Source organism: Paramisgurnus dabryanus, chromosome 21 (genome assembly GCF_030506205.2).
Source record: "Paramisgurnus dabryanus chromosome 21, PD_genome_1.1, whole genome shotgun sequence".
Classification (NCBI taxonomy): Eukaryota; Metazoa; Chordata; class Actinopteri; order Cypriniformes; family Cobitidae; genus Paramisgurnus; species Paramisgurnus dabryanus.
In genome coordinates this window covers 21,415,272-21,439,135 of record NC_133357.1, presented here as the reverse complement: position 1 = coordinate 21,439,135, position 23,864 = coordinate 21,415,272, and the positions used below count along the sequence as shown (strand labels likewise).

General features: G+C 36.7%; 4 protein-coding genes across 8 annotated transcripts in view; 3 read left to right on the top strand and 1 right to left on the bottom strand.

The window, feature by feature from the left end:
- The window catches only part of ppp4r2a (protein phosphatase 4, regulatory subunit 2a), a 28,983-nt gene extending 16,099 nt beyond the window's left edge, over positions 1–12,884 (bottom strand). Inside the window, exon 1 of the mRNA XM_073813024.1 lies at positions 12,775–12,884. Within this exon, the coding sequence (XP_073669125.1) occupies positions 12,775–12,856 (82 nt within the window). The 5' untranslated portion in view covers positions 12,857–12,884. The remainder of the gene's footprint in view (positions 1–12,774) is intronic.
- rybpa (RING1 and YY1 binding protein a) lies at positions 354–12,237 on the top strand. The gene is made up of 5 exons (XM_065249832.2): positions 354–508; positions 933–1,058; positions 6,026–6,595; positions 6,717–6,809; positions 9,800–12,237. Exons 1-5 carry the CDS (start codon positions 483–485, stop codon positions 10,047–10,049), a joined length of 1,065 nt encoding a protein of 354 aa, XP_065105904.1. The 5' UTR covers positions 354–482; the 3' UTR covers positions 10,050–12,237.
- Positions 12,805–22,624, top strand: eif4e3 (eukaryotic translation initiation factor 4E family member 3). Its single transcript, XM_065249833.2, has 7 exons — positions 12,805–13,118; positions 13,947–14,019; positions 17,011–17,105; positions 17,205–17,265; positions 19,958–20,024; positions 20,128–20,283; positions 20,856–22,624. Exons 1-7 carry the CDS (start codon positions 12,946–12,948, stop codon positions 20,900–20,902), a joined length of 672 nt encoding a protein of 223 aa, XP_065105905.1. The 5' UTR covers positions 12,805–12,945; the 3' UTR covers positions 20,903–22,624.
- Positions 22,625–22,888: 264 nt separating this feature from the next.
- The window catches only part of foxp1a (forkhead box P1a), a 68,178-nt gene continuing 67,202 nt past the window's right edge, over positions 22,889–23,864 (top strand). For 2 of the 5 annotated variants that reach the window (XM_065249830.2, XM_065249825.2), the window contains exon 1: positions 22,892–23,262. The gene's annotated coding sequence lies outside the window, so the exon portion shown is untranslated. Of the gene's footprint in view, positions 23,263–23,864 lie in introns of all 5 variants that reach the window. The other 3 variants (XM_065249828.2, XM_065249829.2, XM_065249827.2) reach the window with 3 other exon arrangements.

Here is a 23,864-nt window from a genome sequence, read left to right as displayed (position 1 = left end):
GAAAAAGAATACTATGGAAGTGAATGAGGCTCATGAACGGTTTGTTTACAAACATTCCTCAAAATATCTGTTTCGTGTTCATCAGAATAAAGAAATGTATAGGTACAGGTTTGTAAAAACATGAGAGTGAGTAAATGATGAGAGAATTTTTATTTTTGGTTGAACTATCCCTTTAATGTTTATTAAAGTATTTTATTTTATTTAATTGTTTTGCTCTTCCTTTCTCTGAATGATAACGATGGTATGTCGTCCACAGTGATCCCAGTCTCGACTGACCCACACATTTCTCTATAAAATATTTTTGACTTTTAAACGTGGACGCGTCGCGATTGGCTGAAGGCGGGGTCACGTGACGGAGCGACGCCTCGCGCTGCGGCGGTCAGCGAGTGCAAGTGTGCGATATCAGCGGCAGCGGCTCTGTCTGGAGCTCACACTGTAAATTACAGAAGCCCCCTCCTCTGGAAGACGGTGTTTCTCCCATTATGGGCGACAAGAAAAGCCCATCAAGGTATAGAAACATCTCGTTTAATCTGACTTTTTAAAACCACCTCGCATGCGGGTGTCCATGTGGAGTATAGCCGTGCGATGATGAAGTCTACTTATTTTTCCTGGTCGGATTTAACAGCAAAAAAGCGCAGCCATGGCGGATATAGAGCCCAGCCTGACTCCCGGTATCCAGTTCTAGACAAAGGGAATTTAGGAAACGCCTCCTCTCTTCTTCTAACTCGCTTTTCTTGTCGATATCTGAAGCTTGTTTGATTTTCAGGCATGCAAAATAACAAGTTCGAGAGCCGAATTGGTGTGATCGTGTTTAAGTTGCGCTTAATTCGTGCTAGTGCGCATAGAATGAAGTGCACATGATGACACTCGCACTAATTAGGGTGCATGTGTTGTTATGATAACCTGACAGTTTTTTCCTTTGCATCTCGCAGGCCAAAAAGACAAGCCAAGCCCTCTGCAGACAACGGATTTTGGGACTGTAGCGTCTGCACCTTCAAAAACAGTGCAGAGGCATTCAAATGCAGTATATGTGATGTGCGGAAAGGTACATCTACAAGGTAAAGTGACACTGCGGCTTTATTGTTAGTAATGGAAGATCACCATATAAAACCATCAATGCAGATGCATGTACCGGCGATGTCAACGTTGATATAATTACTTGTTGATTAGGATGGTATGGATTTTTTGCATGCTGACGTCATACTACTCCTATAGAATCTCAATGACACGCTAGGACACGAGGACAGGCACCAGGATCATACTATGGATGCATCCTGGTCTGTGCTAGCTAGGGGCCCATTTGCCTACATTTAAGTGAATGCATTTGGCAGATGCTTTTATCCAAAGTGACTGACAGTGCATTCAAGCTATACATTTTTCATCAGTAGATGTGTGTACCCTGGGAATCGAACCCACTGCCTTTATGAAACTACAGGAAATGGTGCATGACAGCCCATATACGATTTGTTAATGCGGCATTGTTGTTTTGTTAGCCATGTCGAGCTGTTTTTCCTGATGCTGCGTTATTGAGTGAAGTGCAAAATATGAAACTAGGCTGTTTTGTAGCGTGCTGTCATTTTGATTAAGGTATTTGGGTCATTGCTGTTATGCATGACCTTTACGGTAACTTCAACATAATTTCATAATACGAAGGAATTTCTAAGTAATAAACTTGTGTTGGAATTTAAGGTAGTATTTTGTACAAAGAAGTATACAAGATTTTCAGAAATTTTCCTGGGGTGAACTGAATTTATTCATTTGAACTTATTGCACAATTGCAGAAAAAGTAAAAGGAGCTAAAGTGGCTTTTGCTTCTGTATAGCTCAGTGGTAAACCATTGCGTTAGCAGTGCAAAAGGTCATGTGTCCGAACCCAAGGAACACACATACTGATAAAAAAGTATTTGCTTTGCATAAAGCGTCTGCCAAATGCATACATTTTGATATTTCTTTAATAAATACATTTTTTTACAGTATTTTTACATGCATGATGCATGATGAAGGGACATGTGATCACATCTGCTCAATTTAAAGTATTTAATTTACATCACATTTATTCTTATAGTCATTTTATTGTGATTTGTTGTAAATAATATATCTAACCAGAATGATTTCCATGTTTAATGGTTTCATATTTTATTCAAACTATCACGAAACATGAGATATTAAAAACACATTGCGTAGGAATACATACTGCGTATACATTTATTACATATACTATAAACACATTTTATATTTAGTAGTAGATATTTAGTATATGCATAATTTTTATTTAAGAGGAAAGCCATTGGTAACAGTGTACAATTATTTTAGCCGTTTCAGGTACAAAATGGATTATCAGATTAATGCAAAGTGTTTTTGTGTTGCACAGATTATTCTTAAAATCATAAAAACCATAATATAAGATACCTCATATGCTTTGATGTTTCACTCATTCCCTTTTTTCAACCAAATCTTTGGGATGAACGTGGAAAGTGTAGTACTGGTTAGATCTCAGATGAGGGTATCTCTAATAATTACAGTCTTTTCATCTATTGTGTATGGTATGGTGTGAAGTACACATGCATCTCCTTTCTCCATTACATGCTTGAATGTTAATTTTGATGCTTCGCTGAAGCAACAGGATCGGTGTCCGCTGTCTGATAAATAGGTTGTTTGATGAAGCTATTTTTATTAGGCCGTTCTGGTTCAAACATGTGTGATATCTGGTTGCTGTTACACACCAGAGTAGCAACATCTGTGGCAATCGGCTGGATACCACATGGACGGACACAAAAAACAAACCCTGTCTTTTCTTGTCCAGCCAAACTCGCGCTGTGGAGCTCAGACTAATAGCAACAAAGAATATACTTAAGATTTTCAGTTTAACATTTTTGACACACTTTGACACACATATCAAAACACACTTTTGATATTATGTGTTGTGACAGCAATGAGAGTATTTTGATTTGTATTTGTTAGACAGTATGAAGAGCATAACCTCTTTAATAAGATTAGTGAATGCTGATTATATGCCGTCAGTATAACGCAGATGAAATTAAATCTGAAACACAACACAAGATCATTTAATTCAATTATCACAGCGAACCGCCATCAGTCAAATCATCAACAGGATTTTATTAAAAAGCGATACTTCTCAAGCTAAAATACTCTCATTTACCACAAAGAGGTAATTTTTCAAACGTTGTCAGATGAAAGGCCTTATTCAGAATAAGAAGGCATTTCATTGATTTTATTTAAAAATTGTTATATCATAGACTTTTTGGATATTGTTACTCGCGCTAATTTTTTTCAAACCTCTTATGGGTTTCTTTGTTCCTCAGAACCAAAGCATAGATTTTTTTAGGAAGTGTAGTTTTTTTTCAATTGGAGTGGATGGTAATTGCGACATCAAGCTTCAAAAGGACACAAAAATGTCATTAAATATCTCCATGTGACTCACTCTGTATATTTCTTCTAGTGTCCTGAAAATATGCAAACAGGTTTGGTAAAAAAACCCTTAAATCTAAAATAATCCGGTAACACTTTACAGTAAGGTTGTATTAGTAAACATTAGTAAATGCATTAATAAACAAACCATGAACAATATACACCAGTCAACATTTGACGTGGATCATTAAAGTTGTTCAAAGAAAAAAACGGGGATTGGGTGTTGGTTTTAAGACCACGTTTATAAAAAGTTTTGATCCACTTTAAATGTTGACTAGTTTAGTTTTATATCATTAATTAATTCTTGTTAATGCTAGTTAAAGTCAATACAGTTATTCATGATAGTACATGGTGCATTAACTGATGTTACAGTTGAAACCTTTGATTTTAATAATATTCTAGTAAATGCTAAAATTAACATAAACTAAGATTAATAAATGCTTTAGAAGTATTGTTAATTAATAGTTCATGTTAACTAATGCATTAACTAATTGTTAATAAATACAACCTTATTTTCATTCTCTGTGCCTGAACTGTGTTGTTTACACAGTAAACATAAGTTTAAGGATGTCTGCTTAAATAACGTAATAATGTGCAACTGCCAGAAGGACAGCGATATCCACAACATTATAGTTAAAGTGTGAACGGCTGATATTTTGCATAAAACAACAGTCAAGCCCTACATCAAGTTGTGGATTATATTTGAATTGTTTCACTGCAAAAATGTATTCTTAGTATTTTTGTGTTGTTTTGCAGTTGGCTTAATTTTTTAATCTTTTTTTTCCAGAAAACAAGACTAATTCCCTGGTTTCACAGACAAAGCTTAAGGCTATTCCTAGCCAAAAACACGTTTAAACTGTCTCATCCGAAAATAACTTGCATTGACGGATCTTAAAATATGCAAATGCTATTGATTTGTCTCAAGGTACACACCAGTAACGTCTTTTTCTAAGGCATGTTTATAAAAGATGCTCAACATTTTTTATTTAACTACAGCCTGGTCCTGGCTTTAGCTAAGCCTTGTCTGTGAAACAGGCCTATATCTTGAGTTGTATTGCTTATCAAGCAAAGCTAGAAGTATAGCCCTGTTTTTATGCATACGCGATGGTCCGCGTATAGTGCGCGTGACAAAAATTTTATCATCTGAATAGTACACACTGTACGCGCACCGGAAGATTTTTGTAACCGCGTGTACTTGGAACGCGTAGGTCGCGCATGTGCGTACAGGAGAATGTAGTGCTTGAGATGCATGGTAAGCATAAAGTCATATTTCCTTTATCTCAAGATATTTCACTTGCTTTCACTAATCAATACTATAGCTAGCAGTTATATGGCAATCTGCAACGCTGTTATGAGACACTGAGAATGATCCAATCACACGAGGTCAAAGACATAAAAACAATACTGATTCGCTTACAACATAAGTGGGAGGGTTTGGGGCACACAGTCCTGCGCCCCAAGGCGGATCTGAAACAGCCAATTAGAGCTCAGCCTCAGGTCACATGTTTTTACTGACCTACATAGCTACTCATTAGGGGTGTGCCCCAGATGCAGAAACATGACACATACACACACACACACACAACAAAGTCAGTTTTGATTATTTCTTTTTTTTAATAAATGATAACATGACTAACAGTGAAATAGTACAACAAAATTATTTTATTTTGTATTAATTTGCACTATATATTTAACTTTTTGGTAACATGTTAAAGTAGCTTTATTCTCTGGCCAACTTTGGGGGGTGGCGTCCCCTATTGACCAGTCGCCACCGCATGTAATACTGCAGATCATTGATTTGTCAGAGAAAATCATTACTACCAGTGGCGTCGCTTAATGCAAGATTAGCTTACTCACTTGCAAACTAAGTGATGCCGTCATCTGTGCTTTATTGTACAAGTTCCCAAACTCCTTTTATGCCGAGAATCAAGAACGCTATTTAATTTATATGCTCCATTGCTCCCTTGTTGAGCGTTTTTTTTTGTATAGTGTTTTTTTTACGATGATGTCACAACAGTAGATGCGGTGCAACTGTAATAAGTTTATAATCCCATCCCACCCACTTTAAAGCAACACTAAACCCTGTGCTGAGTTAAGCGAGCTGAGCCCAGCCGTGTGGTACTGTACCGGGTAACTATCCAATGATATGACATGTTTAACAAGTTGAATTTTTAATGATGCAATGGTGTTCCTTTAAACCTTAAAGAGGTGGTCACCATCCACATCCATTGTAAATGAAGAACCACATTTAAAAAAATCACATTTTGGTCTCAAAGAAAGACAACTGGGGTTTGTATAATTTGTATGATCTAACTACATATTTCACTTTCTAGTTAGTGGTTAATGTCAGCAGGTCACAAATAAACCCTTAAGCGAGTGAGACAACATGACGCTGGGGTCCTGATAACCCAGTCAGGGTTTATTTGGAAATCATAACCGCAAATTGTACATCATCCTATACAGTACATTATGTATATGTGCATTATCTCTGGCACCTGTCACTTGCTCTTCAGATATTGGCTTTTGAAAAACGCATTAGTCAACCACTAGTTTTTTGTTTATATGACATTTAAGTCATTCTGGCAATTTTTTTCTAGGAAACCTAGGATAAACTCTCAACTCGTGGCACAGCAGGTTGCTCAGCAGTACGCCGCTCCACCCCCAGCCAAAAAAGAAAGGAGAGAAAGGTCAGACAGAGACCTGCCCGACGACGAACACTTCGACATGGACAACTCTGACTCGGACAGACTCAGCAGTCTCCACCCTGACTCCGACCATCCGGAGAGATTATGTCTTGATGGAGGTCAGCCGGACAGAGGACATTCTCCGAAGGAGCGGAGACCGGAGCGCGTTTTGGAGAAACACCAGCAGATCGATGCAGACAGGAGGCCCGAGAGATCGGAGCTGACCCAGGATCTGCTACATCTCAACAGAACGGACGGAGAACACACAGACAGAGGAGCGCTGGAGAAACTTCAGCCCCACAGGGAAAACATGGACAAAGAGCATCCGCACACAGCAAGCTCCGGGATGCAGCCGGCAGAGAGGATGGGTGCAGAGAGAGAGGAGCTCAAAAAAGGAAAGATAGAACGAGCCATAATGGAAAAACACAAGGAGAGACACAAAAGCCTCACACCTAGTAAAAAACCCACCGCCAAGAAGATAAAGTGAGTACTGTTACGCAGCCATCTGATCTAAACGGATGTTATGAATTTATATAGTAGGTAATGGCATGATGTTTTGCTTCTACAACAATAACCTGACAGCATATTGTAACAATGTTCACAGGCCCAAACTCGTTCATAAAGGTCCAACTGGTGAAAGTAACGGCGTGAAATCTGGCAAGTCAGTGACGAAGAATAACAAATCTATAATTTCACGGTAAGATCAGAGCCGATCTGCTTCAGCAGTTTTCTTAAAGAAGGCAGGGTTGTGCATGCAGGTGCTTGTGATGTGTTGAATTACTCACAACTGCTGAATTATTTACGGGAAGTTACTGTAAATGAACAGCAAATAGTTTAGCAGGTTTGTAGTTGCAAACACATTGGCTTTTTAAACGGCATGCACTACTGAACTTAAAGCTAGGAAATGTAAAAACTTCTCTTAGACTATACTTGACAAAATGTTAAATAATATTTAAATTGTAAGTCGCTTTAGATAAAAGTGTTTGCTAAATAAATAAATGTAAATTGTAAGCTGGTAGATCATGATCTTGATCGCACCTACAAAAATTTTCCTACCCCTGCCTTGGGGTTGGCGATATGACCAAAATCTTATATCACGATAGGATTCATTTTATTTAATGGTATGTATCCCAGTAGTGTTTTCTTTTAATGAGGTTTTTATGTTATTAAATTTTTTAATGCCATATAATTTTCATAACTCTCACGAAAAAACTTATCAAGCATAATAAAGAAAACAAAAAACTCAAGCTTACAGAAGATAAGCAGTCAGTTATCAAATAAGGATAATAAATAAAAATGTATCTTATTAAAGGTAGAAAGGTAATTTAGTCAGAGAAACAGAGGACATATAGCAGTCTAGAGCGATGTTCACGTTTGGTGTGTATGCAGTACTATGGGTGTACACTCCAAACACGAATTGAACGATTTGCATGAGTTGATTACATACAAAGACAATGCAAAGATGCGAATAGACGCGAACTCGTGCGGGGCGATGTGAATGACGCAAATCGGCAGTGTAATTGCTGCGAAAAACACGTCATTCGCCTTAAATGCGTCTTTACGCAAGTTGAAAATATTCAACTCAAGTGAAAACATCGCATGACAAGTTAAATTCCAAAGTAATTAAGAGCGAAGAACGCAATGTTTCGCATTTGGTCTGTATGCAGCATTATGGGGCGTACACACCAAATGCAAATTTAATGATTTAATGAATCGATGCGAATGACGTGAATCAGGTGGTGCAATTGCCACGAAAACACGTGCAACATTTGCCTCAAACGCGTCTTCGCGCAGGTTGAAAAATTCAACTCAAGTGAAATATTGCATGACTCAAGATTATATCCCGTGAGTAATCTAGAGAGAGGAACGCCATTTTTCAAGTTTGGTGTGTGTATGCAGCATTAGAAACACAAATTTAATGATTTGCGCGAGTAGATTACATACAAAGACGTTGCGAATGATTCAAATCGGCTGGTGCAATTGTCTCGAAAACACGTGCTATTTGCCTCAAACGCGTCTTCGCAAAGGTTGAAAATATTGAACTCAAGCGAAAAATTTGCATGAAACAAGATTAAATCCCGGGAGTAATCTAGAGCAACGAACGCAATTTTTCGCATTTGGTGTGTATGTGGCACTACGCACGTACACACCAAATGTGAATTCTACAATTTGCCTGAATAGATTACATACAAAGTCGATGCAAAGACGCGAATAGATGCGAACTTGCATGGGGTGATGCGAAAGACGCGAATCGGGCATTGCAATTGCCGCGAAAACAAGTGCTATTTACTTCAAAAGCATTTTTTTGCGCAGGTTGAAAATATTCAACTCAAGCTAAATATTTGCATGACACAAGATTAAATTCTGCACGTAATCTAGAGCGAAGAACACAATGTTTTGCATTTGTTGTGTGCGCAGCATTATAAACCAAATGCGAGTTTGAACTTGAGATTTGTATTTGAGTAGATTACATACAAACTCGTTACGAATGATTCAAATCGGGTGGTGCAATTGTCACGAAAACACATGCAACATTTGCCTCAAACGTGTCTTCGCAAAGGTTGAAAATATTCAACTCAAGGGAAAAATTCGCATGAAACAAGATTAAATCCCGCGAGTAATCTAGAGCAACGAACGCAAGGTTTCGCATTTGGTGTGTATGTGGCACTATGCACGTACACACAAAATGTGAATTCAACAATTTGCCTGAGTAGATTACATACAAAATCAATGCAAAGACGCGAATAGATGCGAACTTGCATGGGGCGATGCGAATGACGCAAATCGGGCATTGCAATTGCAGCGAAAACATGTGCTGTTTAGTTCAAAAGCGTTTTCGCACAGGTTGAAAATATTCAACTCAAGCGAAATATTTGCATGACACAAGATTAAATCCTGCACGTAATCTAGAGCGAAGAACACAATGTTTCGCATTTGTTGTGTACGCAGCATTATAAACCAAATGCGAGTTTGAACTTGAGATTTGTGTATGAGTAGATTACATACAAATTCAATGCAAAGACGCAAATAGATGTGAATTGCAAGGGGCGATGCGAAGGATGCGAATCGGGTGGCGAAATTTCTGCGAAATCACATGCTATTCACCTCAAATGGGTCTTTGCGCAAGTTGAAAATATTAAATTCAACACAAAGTTAAATCTCGCATGTAACCTAAAGCAAGGAACGCAATGTTCCGTATTTGGTGTGTACGCAGCATTATAGGGCATACGCACCAAACGCGAGTTCAATGATTTGCGCGATTCATTCAATTCGACACAAGTTAAATCTTGCATTTAATCCAGAGCAATGAAGGCGATGTTTTGTGTTTACGCAGCATTGAATAACTTGTTTAAAAACTGCATTGGTTAAATTAAATGTTGCAAACGTTTAGTTTTCATGACCACGCGCACTTCAACGTGACATGGACACATAACTTCGATAGAGACAATATAGTCCAAAATCTCTACCAGTTGACAAATTTCTACCTGTTTATCAAACCTACAGTTTATCACCCACCCCTGCCTTTGAAAACTCTGCTTAAGTCCTTTGTGTTGGTGATTTACTGTTTTCTACATAAAATCATCCTGCATAATGTAAAGAAAATTTTTTATGAAAATAAAACCTTAATATAAAATTTAAAATGAATAAAAGTTTCTTTGCTTTCTCTTCCTCTCTATTGTACTCCAGACCTAAACTGAAGAACATAGACAGAAGCTCCGCCCAGCAGCTCGCTATAACAGTGGGCAATGTGACTGTCATCATCACAGACTTTAAGGAGAAGGCTCGCTCCTCCTCCACCTCCTCATCTACTGTCACCTCCAGTGCTGGCTCTGAGCAGCAGCACCTGAGCTCCAGCTCGGAGAGCACAGACAAGGGCTCCTCCCGCGCCTCCACCCCTAGGAGAGACCACTCGTCTGGGCATAACGAGACCCTGTGAAGGTCAAGGAGATTTTGACGCCGGAGCTCCTACATCCACACATGTAACTGTTATAGTCACCTTATGTGGAGGAGGGATCTTTCCAACCCATCTAGACATTGCCCATCATGACACACAGGCGGACATTACCTGTTTGAAACCCTCGTGGAGCACCCTGTAGATCGATGTGTTGATGTTGGTGCGAGTCACGTCGAGACCCAATGTATATTCTGTGCCCTATTCTTACCAGATAATAACCCTGTTTGTGCGTCACAGATAAGAGCGCTCCAAGTTTGCATTATTATTGTTCATTGTCATCAAATTGTGCAGACGGTTTTGACTTTGTGTTTAGAATTTAGGATCGTTTATGCTAAATGTATCAGCTTCTTTCTCCATCCTCAAACTCAAAGTCAATGATCTGTTCTTGCAGCTGTTTGTAGAAAGTGAGCTATCGATGAGAAGATCATGCTGTGCCACCTCGTGAAGGGAGATTTGTTCCCTTAATATTTCATATGACAAACTCTTTTGTGTGTTTACATGGTGGAAACACAAACTGTGATTATGTGAGTTTACAGTATTATAAATACATGGCCAACTTTGAAATCCATACAGTGTACCATGTAGACATGTTTTGTGGTTCACAAGATGATAAGAGAGAATTTAGAATATTGATCTTTATCTTTCTCTGTTTTTAGACTTTGCATATTTCTTGTTAAAGTATATCAGGATTCACAGGACTGTCAGTTATTAGTTAATGGGAACAATTTAACAAGAATCCTGCAGTTGTTAGAATATGAAGCAGTTTATCGGTGACATTTTGAAGGATTTATACTATGTCTTAATGGTCTATTTAATGGAGATCTCCGCTGATAATGGTCATCACTAACAACAGTTAAATCAGATTGAGAGAAATGTAGTATTCTGTACTACTTTTAGTAGAGATGTTTTCTGACAGTTGCATTTGAATCATTGTACAATTGGCTTTCTCCTGCCCATAAGAAACATTTAGCACAGATTTACACACCCATCATGACCTTTGTTAAAAATCTAGTAGCTTACGAAGCAAATAAAATTCTTCTTAAACTTACAATTGTCTCATAGCATCTTGGGAATCTCAATGTATTCTTAATGTGTGCTACTTGAATATGCTAAATCCTTGAGACCACAAACCAGTCATAAGAGTTTTAATGGCATAATAAGATACATCACCTGAAAGCTGAATAAATATGGCTAGCTTTGTACTGATGTATGTATGGGTTTTGTAGGATAGGACAATATTTGGCTTAGATACAACTATTTAAAAATCTGGTATCCGAGGGTGCAATATTATATTGAGAAAATCACCTTTAAAGTTCTCCAAATGAAGTCCTTAGTAACACATATCACTAATGATAAATGCATTTTTTATATATTTACCGTAGGAAATTTTCAAAATATCATCATGAAACATGATCGTTACTTAAAGGGATAGTTCACCCAAAAATGAAAATTCTGTCATTTTCTCACCCCCATGTTATTTTAATAAGTTTATTTTTATTTGGTGAACACACAAGAAGATATTTTGATAAGTAATGGTAAGCACACATGTATTTGTAACCATTATCTTCCATAGTAGGAAAACCAAATGTGATGAAATTTAATGTTTACCATCAACTTACCATTATTGATCAAAATATCATCTTCATTTATTACAATACTTCCATTATATTTGTTTTCCTACTATGGAAGTCAGTGGTTACAATCAGCTCTGTACTTACCATCATTTATCAAAATATCTTCTTTTGTGTTCATGAATATAAAATAAAAAACTCACACAGGTTTACAACAACATGAGTATGAGTAAATGACAGCTTTTTTATTTTTTTGGTGAACTATACCTTTATTATATAAATTTTGACCCATACAATGTATTGTTGGCTATTTCTACAAATATACATGTGCTACTTGTGACTTTTTGGTTTATGGTTTTGTGGTCCAGATGTATTTCATTTACTGATTTTGAAGTGTCATTTCATTGATAATCTCCTTAACTTGAAGTCTGGGGCTCCAAAACTGCCAGCAGATCCAAATCACTGTTTTCTGCTACATGTTACACTGAGATGCTCTTATTTTGAAATATTCAGCAATGGTTTTATTTTGTAATTTATTAATTTATTATTGCAGACATTATAATCAATAAACAAATGGTAATGACTTCCATATCAATATATAGGATAGACATTTTTTTTTATTAATTTATTATTGAACACATTATAATTAATAAACCAGACAATAATCACATCACACACATATCATAATACAGTGAAAAAATGTGTTAACAAATAGAAAAAAAATCATAATACAATTTATTTGAATAAATTATTTTATAAAAAATTCACACAGATATCTTGCTAAAGACAGACCTAGGCCTTAGTTTAATTAAGATGCTTAAGCATATTTTATAAACATCCCTCAGAGAAAGATGTAACTGGTGTGTATCTAGAGACAAATCAATTGCACTGACTTTTAAGATGTCAAATAAATCTTTGGTGTCCCCAGAGTACATATTTTAATTCTACTTAATTTTTGTTTATAAATAAGATATTTCCCTAAATCAAAAATGATTGATATAAAGGGCCACATCTGGTTGCAATCACAGTTTATCAAAAACATCATCTTTTTTTAAGTAAGATGAGCTTTTATTCATCCGTGCTTTTATTTTGAAGTGTAGCTCAGGCCGCTGACGGTTGTTAGTGACTTCACTCACCCGCAATCCCGTCTCTGTTGTTGTTGTTGTTGTGTCGGTGACGCGGCAAGTCCAGCCGGCCGAACAGCAAATGAGTCAGCATCAATAATCTGCCTATCTGCGGATGCGGGGATTAATCTACACCTCAAGTTAACACGCTCAGACCTCGATTAGTGCTAAGAAAAACAAAACATGGCGGTTCCTGCAGCCCCAAATCTGCAGATGAACACGACGAGACAAAGCCCAGTAAACTCCACAGAAAACAACATCCACATCGACGAGAAAGAGCTGGAAAACATCAGCAACCATGTAGAGGACGGCACCTCTCTGCCCCTGCACTCTCCCTGGACCTTCTGGCTCGATCGGTACGCAGATGTTGTCATATTTCTCTCACTATAAAATACACTTACACTTACACATTCACACGTCTGCGAACAAAGGCCTTAGATCAGATCTGCCTTTCATCTCTTCAATTACAAATGTTACTGTTAAAAATGAGCTGCACTGACACTAATATGGTATTTAAACGAAGTTGTTTTGATTGTGGGCTTTTTAAATGTGATATATCCATGAACTGATTTAATAACTTGGAAAAGTAGGTCGAGTCACCTCCAGGTCATGGATATTACTTCATATCAGATCTCGTTACATTTCTTGTGCTTTGTAAATCCTGTCATTGTGTAACATTGAAAAAAGATACCCCAAGGCTCCAGTAAAAATCAGTTTTTGCTTTTTTTTCAAATGGAAGATTCTGTTTACTGTTAAATTGTGATGATCGAAGCCATTCATGTTCAAAGCTATTTATTTATTTAGTTATAATGCCTGTTAAATATAGTAGGTTTTCTTGCCTTGTGATCTGATGTTACTGGATCAGTTGTCTCTTAAGTCTAACTTCCTTTTCCTTAAATGTTACGCTCTCAACACAGTTACACTGGTAATGATTTTCAAAGGGTTGAAGTCCTGTTTACTGCACAACTGTCATTCAACTTGACATGAGGGTTGTGAAATAGCCGTGATTTGTGTTTCATTGCATGATCATGGTCAACTGTGTATGTGAATCAGATCCACAGAGGCATCTATTTTCTAACAAAAATGGCTGTCAAGCCAAGCTGAGCGTGACAAAAATGTAATCAAATGTTTAATGCTATTTATTAAAATAAGATTTGTGATTATATTCTCCATATATCCTCCAGGTCACTACCAGGCACGACGGCAGCAGAGTGTGAATCGAATCTGAAAAAGATCTACACTGTGCACACTGTTCAGGTATGAGTTACCATTTTATTTGTCATTTAAATTGCATCATTTAAGGGATAGTTTACCACAAAAGGATAATTTTTTTTATATTTTTGATGAAAACCGGGACGCTTCTGTCTGTCTCATTGATTTCAGTTAGTTTTGCAATTCTTTTCCTCAGATAATAATGAAAAGGTCCATGCCCCATCAGTAGTTCAATAATAATATTATGAAGTGACGAAAACACTTTTGTGTGCAGAAGGAAATAAAATGAATGATTTTTTTCAACAATTTGTTAAATAACCCTTCACTTGATACTATTTCTAATATTTTCCATTTACTTTTCTTATTGCGACACATGCAGATGTTCAGATGCTTATTATAGATGTGTGTATGTCCTACAGCGTAGCCACGACGGCGTAGGCTACACTTGGTTTTCATATATGCGTCGACGTGCATACACACATGCAGACCGCTGGTAGGCAGTATCCACGCATGTAACCACAGTAGGAGCGTGACCGTCAATGAAGAAGCAGCTTGGCCAGTTTAACCCCCCAAAAGAAGAAGAAACAGCAACTTGTTGTGCGTGTATTAAAAATACAAGCAGTGATGGAAGTAAATAAACAGCGACTTTTGTTGCCATTTAAACTAAAGCACTCCTTAACTCGGCCCATCTTTGTTCTCACCGTCGCAAAAGAAAATACCTATGATGCAGTTTTTTCAATGACGGGAGAGGTTCTAGTGGACCAATCACCGCGCTTGTTGCCCGCGTTGAACTGATGCGCTGTTAAAAATTTGGTGAGGTGCACGTCAGGCTACGCAGAGCTGTGCAGAGGCTACGGTTAACCTACGGTGTAGACCTTGCGCATGACTGTAAATTGGACTTAAAGGGATAGTTCACCCAAAAATGAAAATAAGCTCATTAATGATTCACCCTCATGTCGTTCCAAACTTGTAAGACCTCCGTTCAGCTTTGTTCATCACAGTTTAAGATGTTTTAGATTTAGTCCGAGAGCTTGTTGACCCTTCATTGAAAATCTACAGACGGTATACTGTCCATGTCCAGAGAGGCAATAAAAACATCATCAAACAGTCCATGTGACATCAGTGGGTCAGTTAGAATATGTTGAAGCATTGAAAATACATTTTGGTCCAAAAATAACAAAAATTACAACTTTATTCAGGATTGTCTTCTCTTCCGCGTCTGTTGTGAAATGCATGCGTGAGACTAAAGTCAAGTGACTGCAGTGACGCGGCTGACGTGTTATTCTCAGACTTGTTTGCAAAGTTTTTTTTTTTTCAAACTTACAGCATGCGTCTCCCTCAGACTGTAAATGAAGCCCCGGTGCACAAAAAAAACCCCAGCTGGGACGCACCATATAACACGTCAGCCGCGTCACTGCAGTCACTTGACTTTAGTCTCGAGCATGCGCTTCACAACAGACACGGAAGAAAAGACAATGCTGAATAAAGTCGTAATTTTTTTTTTTTTGACCGAATGTATTTTTGATGCTTCAACACATTTTAACTGACCCACTGATGTCACATGGACTATACTTTGATAATGTTTTTATTACCTTTCTGGACATGAACCGTATACCCTACGTAGATTTTCAATGGAGGGTCAGAAAGCTCTCAGACTAAATCTAACGTTAAAACATCTTGAACTGTGTTACGAAGATGAACGGAGGTCTTACAAGTTTGGAACGACATGCGGGTGAATCATTAATAATATTCAGTAATTATTTGCATATGAGAACGATAACAAGTTTGATTGATAGTTTCTAGCCCAATCTCAAGGCAAGTCGTGGCGTAGTGACAAAATATTTGATTTAGTTATTCGTGTTCATGGACATGATTTTCAGCTTTTTTCATTTCACTCAGCACAAATTTCTATAAATAGTTTTTTGTGTCCCTAGCATGACTTTGTTTTTCGTGTCATTTTATTGTTATTGTTTTCTTTCTTTTTTTCTTTTTATATATTTCATTGTCGCTTGGGGTTGGGGTTAGAATCACTTTGTTACATTTTAGACACAACTCTAACCCCAAGTTAAAATAGTTTAAAAATTGGAAGAAAATACATAAAATTACATCCTAACCCAAACCCCAAATCTAACCCTAAACCCAAGCGACAATGATTTAAAACTATGAAGAAAAATAAAGGAAAAATGATACAAAATGACACGAAAAAGAAAGTTGTGCTAGGGACACAAAAAACTATTTATAGAAATTTGTGTTCAATGACACACGAAAAAAGTGGAAATAAATCATGTCCATGAACAAGAATAAATAAATCAAATAATTTGTGACTATACCACGAAATGCCTTTAGGAAGGGTTGTAATGTCATATCTTTACATTCAGAAGATGTTTTTGTCTATAAGTCACTTATAGTGCATTCAAGCTATATATTTTAATCAGTATCAGTGTGTTCCCTTCCCTGAACCTGGGAATTAAACCCACAACCTTTTGCTCTGCTTATGCAGGACTCTAATATTTAAGCTACAGTTACACAATGGGGCAGTTTCCTGGATAGGGTTTAGATAAATCCAGGACTAGCCCTTAGTTAAATTAGGACATTTAAATAGTTTTTACAAGCAAACCTCGCAAACCTGGTGTTTATCTTGAGACAAAACAGTAGCACTGATATATGTTTAGATATGTCAATGCAAGGCGTTTTTAAAATAAGGCAGCTCAAACACGCATTTTCGTCCGGGATTAGGATAAACCCTGTCCGGGAAACCACCCCATAATGTATTAAATATGTAAAATTTAGCTTTATTTCTACAGACACACTAAAATCTCCAATAAATATCTAGTTGATGTGCTTAATGGAAAAATCATGCAATAAAACAAAAATTATTATATAGGAGTAAAGCTGCAAAACAGTTTGAAAAAAGTCCTATTATGTGCTTCAAATATCAGCTGATATATTAAGAAAATGTGAATGTAAAATCGTACCAGTGTGTTATAATATCTAAGTCTATCACTACTGTCACTTATTTTTTTTTACCGCATAAAGAGCTTCTGGAGTGTGTACAACAACATCCCTGCTGTGTCCAGCCTGCCTCTGAGGTGTAGCTACCACTTAATGAGAGGGGAAAGAAGACCACTATGGTAAGCATGTACAGTAAAATTATATGTCATCCTTATGTCTGAAACCATGTCTATGGTTATAAACATAAAATATGATTCATTTTTCTTATATTAACATAGGGAAGAAGAAAGCAATGCAAAGGGAGGTGTTTGGAAAATGAAAGTGCCAAAAGAAAGCACAGTAAGTCTACATATCTCTACTTCTCATCATTTCAGTTATGAAGATGTCAATGTTTAAAATGCTCGCAAAGAATGATGCATCTCTGGTGCAGAATAAATGCAAAACAAATTACCATACAGTGCTTTTCAGTGATCGAAATTTTTTTTTTACATTGATCCACTTATATAAATTCAGAGATCTGGATTCAGACGGCAATAAAATTGCCGGGAATTTTATAGGGGTGGTCGGAAAAAACACTGACATTCTGGATTTGAACAGCAATAAAATCACTGACTACCCTCTGTAAATGATGAAAATACCTTACGTCCTCGTGAGAAACCGCTACCGCTCGAACAGGGCTTTAAATGAAGTTCATTTAACTAAGTTCGGGAGGAGCGTGGTCATGTGATTCAACCAATCAGCGCAAAGAGGTGCCTATAAATAGCAGTCCCTTACCTCTGTCCCGGGACAGATTTTTTGCAGCATCCCTCCTTCACCCCATCACCTCACTCTCATCTAGTTTCATTAATCCCAGTTGAAGAGGGGGGAGCCCTCTCATCGGACAGCACGCCAAATATGCTTTATCTCATTCCCTATCGATAACATGTTAATGCGAACTCGCATAATATAAATTAATGAAATAATCAAACTAGATAAACATTTTAGGCTATGTTTCCACAACAGTAATGTCTTTTGTGTTTATGAAACAATTCACATACACACGCATGAACACGTATCTACGAACATGACTAAATACGCTGCATTACGTGCACCAGGCCAGTAGATGGTGATGTTGCCTTGAAAAAAGCTCTGCATGCCTGCGCACATACGCATTCTTCTACAGAGCTATAAATACAAACGATCGTGACAATCGAGGTTTATTACTACTAGTGACCCTGACTGTTAAGCACTAAAATTATGTAAACTTTGTTGGAGAAGCGTTAATAAATTCAGTATCTTGAGCAGCACAAACACAGTCCACATGCGCATGACCTCACTATTATCACAGATGGGCGTTTGCATGGATTTAAAGGAGATGACAATCATCCTTATCAAAAACTTTTCCTCTTTAAAATGCAGTTGTTGTGTAAACGAACAGCCACACCACTATAAACTTTATTTTTGATGGTTTAAAACATCCTGTAGTATAGTATGTTATAGCACAAACGTACACGCACTTTGGGACCCACAGCCCTGCAAAAAAAGTTAATTTGACTCGTACACAGACGTTCGACTCATGCACTTTGTAACAAAATGCAATGCATTTCCTGGGCTACATACTACATTCTCCTGCATGCACATGCACAGGAGTTTGAAAAATCCGGTGGCGCGCATATAGTACACGCACACCCTTATGATTGCGAAAATTGCATCACACACACTGTACACGGACCCTCGCGTACCCCTTTTACTGCCTGCTCAACCAAATGGTTAAGCACATTTTGAGTCCCTATATTTTATTGAGAGTAGTACCTAACTTAACTCAAGCTGATTGAGCTACCTCTACTATTTGGTTGAGCTGTTATACCAAAAAATCCACTAGATGTCAGTGTGTCAATCACAACACATCTTCTTAGATGGATGTCAGAGAGAAAGAAATCACTCCTGCTTTGTGAACAGTTCTTGATGAAATTTAGCAAGGAAAGCATTTTTTTTTTTTTTGACATATTACCCTGTAAGAGCCCTAACTTTAAAAATTATGTTACATGGTGCCATGAAAAACTTTCATATGTTTTCAAAAATTTTTCAACCAAACGGTTGATTTGTCACTTTATGGTAAATGTACAAAAGCTAAGGTAATGTTTTCAGATCATCTATTTTCGCAGTCAGAATGTACTATATGCTATGAAATATACATTTCTGATCATTCACAGCTATGAATATGACACAGCTATTGTTTTTTCTTATTGAATATATTGAGATAATTTCTTAAGTATGTATTTTTTGCCAATTCTAGATATTTTTTAAATAAATATATTGAATTCATATAATTAATGTATGGAAATCAAAATTACTGATTAATTAATCAGAAATTACTTATTAAATGTTTTAAATTGTTTGAAGGATTGTTTCTAATGTTGGCTTACTCTAAACAGCATTGCTGGTTTACAAAGAAATGTTAATTTATCTAAAAAAAAAAAGAAGAAAAATCCTGTTGCGCTACCACACAGGCAAAAAATACTAAAATGCCACTGTATTGCTATCTTTTGCCTTTTTTATTTTAGGTTTTGAATGCAGAAAGAATGTTATGTCATTATTTTTGTTACTTTTAGTTATTTTTATTGCTAAAAACATGAAAACATTTTGTGTTAAAATGAAAACCTGAAATATTTTAATATTTTATACTTCAATAAATAAATAAGTTTAATATACAAAACTATTATATTTTGATTGTTTTTGAAAAATGTGTAATATAGTTCATATTTTCTGATTTTACATAGTATGTGTTTGAATTCCTTTAAGTGACATATCAACCTTTTGTTCGAGGCCGATATTTAAAAAATTATGGGATGTGTTAAAAAAATACATTGAGTGTGTTAACTAGCAACATAAGGAGATAAATGCAAAGATAAAATAAAATATGTAAATGCTTTTTTCTTGGCATTTAAAGGGTTAAAAAGTGGATCATACTTCTGTAGATTCATTCTTTCATGTCTGGTGTGTGGATTGTGGTTGCTAGAATTAATACAGAATTTCTTCCTCTTTTTGTTAGTCAGCTGTGTGGAAAGAGCTGCTATTGGCTACAATTGGTGAGCAATTCACAGATTATTGTGCATCAGGTGAGTGTTCAATAATAAACAGAAAAATAAAGGTCTTTGTTATGATAATAAATATTTAACAATAGAATTATATTAAATTACTGTATTATTTGATGTATTTTAGAGGATGAGGTGGTAGGGGTAAGTGTCAGCGTGAGAGAGCGAGAAGATGTGGTCCAGGTCTGGAATGGAAATGCGTCTTTTGCCAACGAAGCTAATGTTTTAGGAAGAATCTACGAACTTCTTCCACAGATATCTTTTAAAGCAGTATTTTATAAGCGTAAGTGTCTAAACCTTTCACCCACTGCAGTACGCTTTTCATTTGTTTATTGTTAGTTTCGTGACACAGAGGCGGACACTACTTAAGTATTTTTATTTTCTACATAAAAGTAAATTGTCAATGATTTGTATTTTATCAGTATTTTTCTTTGGAAAACATACATTCCAAAGCATATTATCATAATTTTTACTCCACTACATTTCATAATTTCAAGTTTTTGATTTAATATTTAAGTACATTAAACATCTAGCAAATTTTCTATTCACTTTTATAAAATGAATACACGGTATGATTCTATGCTTTAGAATGTAGTGAACATTTTTAAATAAAGTAATTTTTTCCCAAGACAAACAAACACTCTGATAAAGCACAGATACTTGGAAAATGTAACTAAAATACTTAAATAGTTTACACTTCTGGCGTGACAACTACAGGCATTTATGTTTGATAGGCTTTTAAAAGTTTGCTTAGAGTCTGTGAATCTTTCATTTGCATTTTTAAGTACTGTTTTAACAGTAAAAATGAATACCCATAAACTGCCGGTGACTGATTTTAAACTATTTTTCTTCCAGCACACGAGGAGCACCATGCATTTGAAGGTGGTCGCTCGAGACATTAGCAAGCTTTGCACATTCATCCCATATTTTCCCTCTTTTTTTTTGGACTGAAATGGACTGAAAATGGAAAATCCCTCACGGGCAACTGCCTGTTCACGCTTGATTCATATCTTAGGGAATGTTACCTCTCTTTTTAAGTGTTGCAGGTCACCCTTCATGCTTTTCTTGAGGATTTTTTTCTATAGCGGATATTTAGGCAATATCAATAAAGATCACACGGTAGTAGCATATACGTAATATACTGTAAATCATCACGACAGAGCGATGTTGCCATCTGTTATGTTTATCCCCCCCTTTTTTTTATATTAGTCAAATCCATCGACACGGTTGCTGCTTTTCAGAGTACATGTACTCATCGTGTTAGAAACTTGATATTTCTTTCACAAAATCATAGTGTCCAATGGGATTATGGGATAGTACTTTTAGGGCGGTTTTCTTAGACACGCAGTAGATGTATTATTAACTATATTTTATGCAAAAGTATTGCACATTTCTCTTTGTAAAAATCTCTTCGGCTTTTGAATGACAACTGATTTCGCAGAAAATCTTAAGTTGGGGTAAGACAACCTTGGTTATAATCTTAAGTGTAAAGCTAAATGCATATGCAATTGCCTGTTTTAAACCCAAAACGATTATATAACCCAGATCTAAATAAGAGATTCTGCACATGAGGGTAAAATCTTGCATCTTGCAAATAGCAAAAAGTTTTTTTATGTATCTTTTTTAGAATGACATCATCGCACTGTTCTGTTTAAACTTTCACTTTTAAGATGCAACTTACGGTTACATGCATTGTGGTAAAAATTCGGCATTTTGTTTGGTGTATTATTAACTGTCGTTCTTGTTTTATACCCTTAAGTGTCTCCTGTCTGTGTAAGAATTCTCCTAACGCTTAATATTTTCGTTGTTTGAAATCATTAAGTCTGGAGATATTTTTTTTAACTGCCTTTTATTCTCTATAATCACACTGTGTCTTGTATCCTTGTACTTTGTTTTATTGTGTTTGGAACGGAGACATGTGAATGATGAGGAGCTGATGTAGATATTGTCAAATAATGATACTGACATACCTGTGTACTCATCAGAACATTTCGATGAATATATTTTTAATTTTTCAGTACCAAAGAGATTTCTATTCTCCTGTGAAATTCATCCACCATTAACTGATGGAGTATGTAAAGATTCGCACATTAGAGACAGACTGTGTCTTTCTGAACGTACGTAGAGGGAGTTAAACAGTGTTTATCATCATGCTTTACTGATGTATCTTTCGCTCTCTCTTTTTTTGTTGTTTTTTTGCTGTCTCCAGTGATGCTGTGTGCAATTTTGGTTTGGTTTGTCAAGTCAGAAACAAGCCCAAAATGACCTACATGGTAAACCAGGTCCTTTGATGCACTAAAAAGCACAATTATCAGTCTGTTATATGGGAAGAGGTGTGCGGCTGATCTTTCGTATTTCCGTCTTATCCTACCTATCACAGATCTCTTTATGAGATGCGAGTACTGAGGTGGATTATTTGGAGCTTTTGGGTCATTTTTTCAGGGCTCCTAATCAGGACCTGAACCTTAAACTGATTGTCAATCTTTTGGAATGGTGCCTTGAGTTCTCCCAGGGTTTCACTCGTAGAATGTTCTGGTTCTCTTTATGTATTTAATCATTTATAATATTAATTTACTTTTTTCGCTTCTAGGTTTTGAAATATTGAATAAATACGAAACAATTCATATTTGTTGTTTGCATTTTTTTTTGTACTGCTTTTTATGATTAGTTCTGATCTGCGAACACTAGGTGGCGCCACATACCTTAATTTCATGCAGCCTTTTTTCAGCATCCCAAACACATTTCTTTAGTTACTCTTTAACCAGTTATGAGGAAGATGCACATATACTATTCCTATGCTTAATACAGGCCGTGTTTATCAGGTTACTGATTAATTTATGATGCGGTTATTCATAACTAGCCTTGGGCGCAACAACACTACAATCACTTCAGCCCTCAGCAGGTGGACGTGACGTCACGGATCTACAACACTCCTGCTCCGAGAGTCTTACAAAAATACTTTTAATACATAACTAGTACATTAACTTTGTGTATTGGATCTTATCCGTACTTACCGTCTATATTAACGCCGCCGTGTATGTGCGTGAGCTGGCCGTGAAGTCCGTAAAGTAGTTCCCTAGGAGTCGTACTGCGGATGAACACACTTGTTTACATTGTGCAAGCCGCGGCAGATGCGGTCAGCGCGCGGCTTCGCGAGCTTCATGGGAGTCCAACGCAGTGCGCTTTCGAGCTCGCAAAAGTTCATTCCGCGGTCTCTGTTAAAGTTTTTATCTCTGTCCGTTGTGAAGACACTTCATCCCAGGTGAGTTCACTCTTTTTAATCAATATATCTTCTCTGTGTTTATTTCTAATTAACACGCTAGGTTGATTTGCTAGTTATTAGCCTTATCACATTTAACGGCAGCGCTGGAGACCGGGAGGCGCAACCAATTCGGAGGTCTCCACACTTTAATCGTCACTTACTTAGTATTTTATAACCGGTAATTTGTCTTAAACTAAGTCAGAGGCTTTCACAACACTTGTAAATGCCGAAGGATCTTATTTAAAGCCCTACTGGGATTGTTAGCTGGCTAACATGTGCGCTTCAGTGAACGTGGAGAACAAAAACAGCGCGAGCAACTTTAGTTCGAGTGAGTGAATGCGGTCTGCTGTAAATCAAATAAAACCACCGTATACATTATTACTACCATTATAAAGCTTGTATGACAATATTGGCATGTTGCCATCATTTAAACCACAATAAAAAGTCATTTTTTTGCCTGGTTTAATTTTGGCTGGTAAAGAGGGGCTCACATGTATCTTTTTAGGAGGTGTGTTACTTTGGCTGTGGTGAGCTGCCTGCGTAGGTTGCCATAAATAAGCACAAATGAAATTTGGGTATAGCCACTATATCTTTAGTCCACC

What these genes read in the sequence shown, in the direction of transcription:
- rybpa (XM_065249832.2), top strand. Translation starts at nt 483, where the DNA reads ATGGGCGACAAGAAAAGCCCATCAAG. An exon ending in GACAAGAAAAGCCCATCAAG is followed by an intron (nt 509 to 932) that starts GTATAGAAACAT and finishes TGCATCTCGCAG; the next exon opens with GCCAAAAAGACAAGCCAAGC. An exon ending in AACAAATCTATAATTTCACG is followed by an intron (nt 6,810 to 9,799) that starts GTAAGATCAGAG and finishes ATTGTACTCCAG; the next exon opens with ACCTAAACTGAAGAACATAG.
- eif4e3 (XM_065249833.2), top strand. Translation starts at nt 12,946, where the DNA reads ATGGCGGTTCCTGCAGCCCCAAATCTGCAGATGAACACGACGAGACAA. An exon ending in TGGACCTTCTGGCTCGATCG is followed by an intron (nt 13,119 to 13,946) that starts GTACGCAGATGT and finishes TATATCCTCCAG; the next exon opens with GTCACTACCAGGCACGACGG. An exon ending in CACAGATTATTGTGCATCAG is followed by an intron (nt 20,025 to 20,127) that starts GTGAGTGTTCAA and finishes GATGTATTTTAG; the next exon opens with AGGATGAGGTGGTAGGGGTA.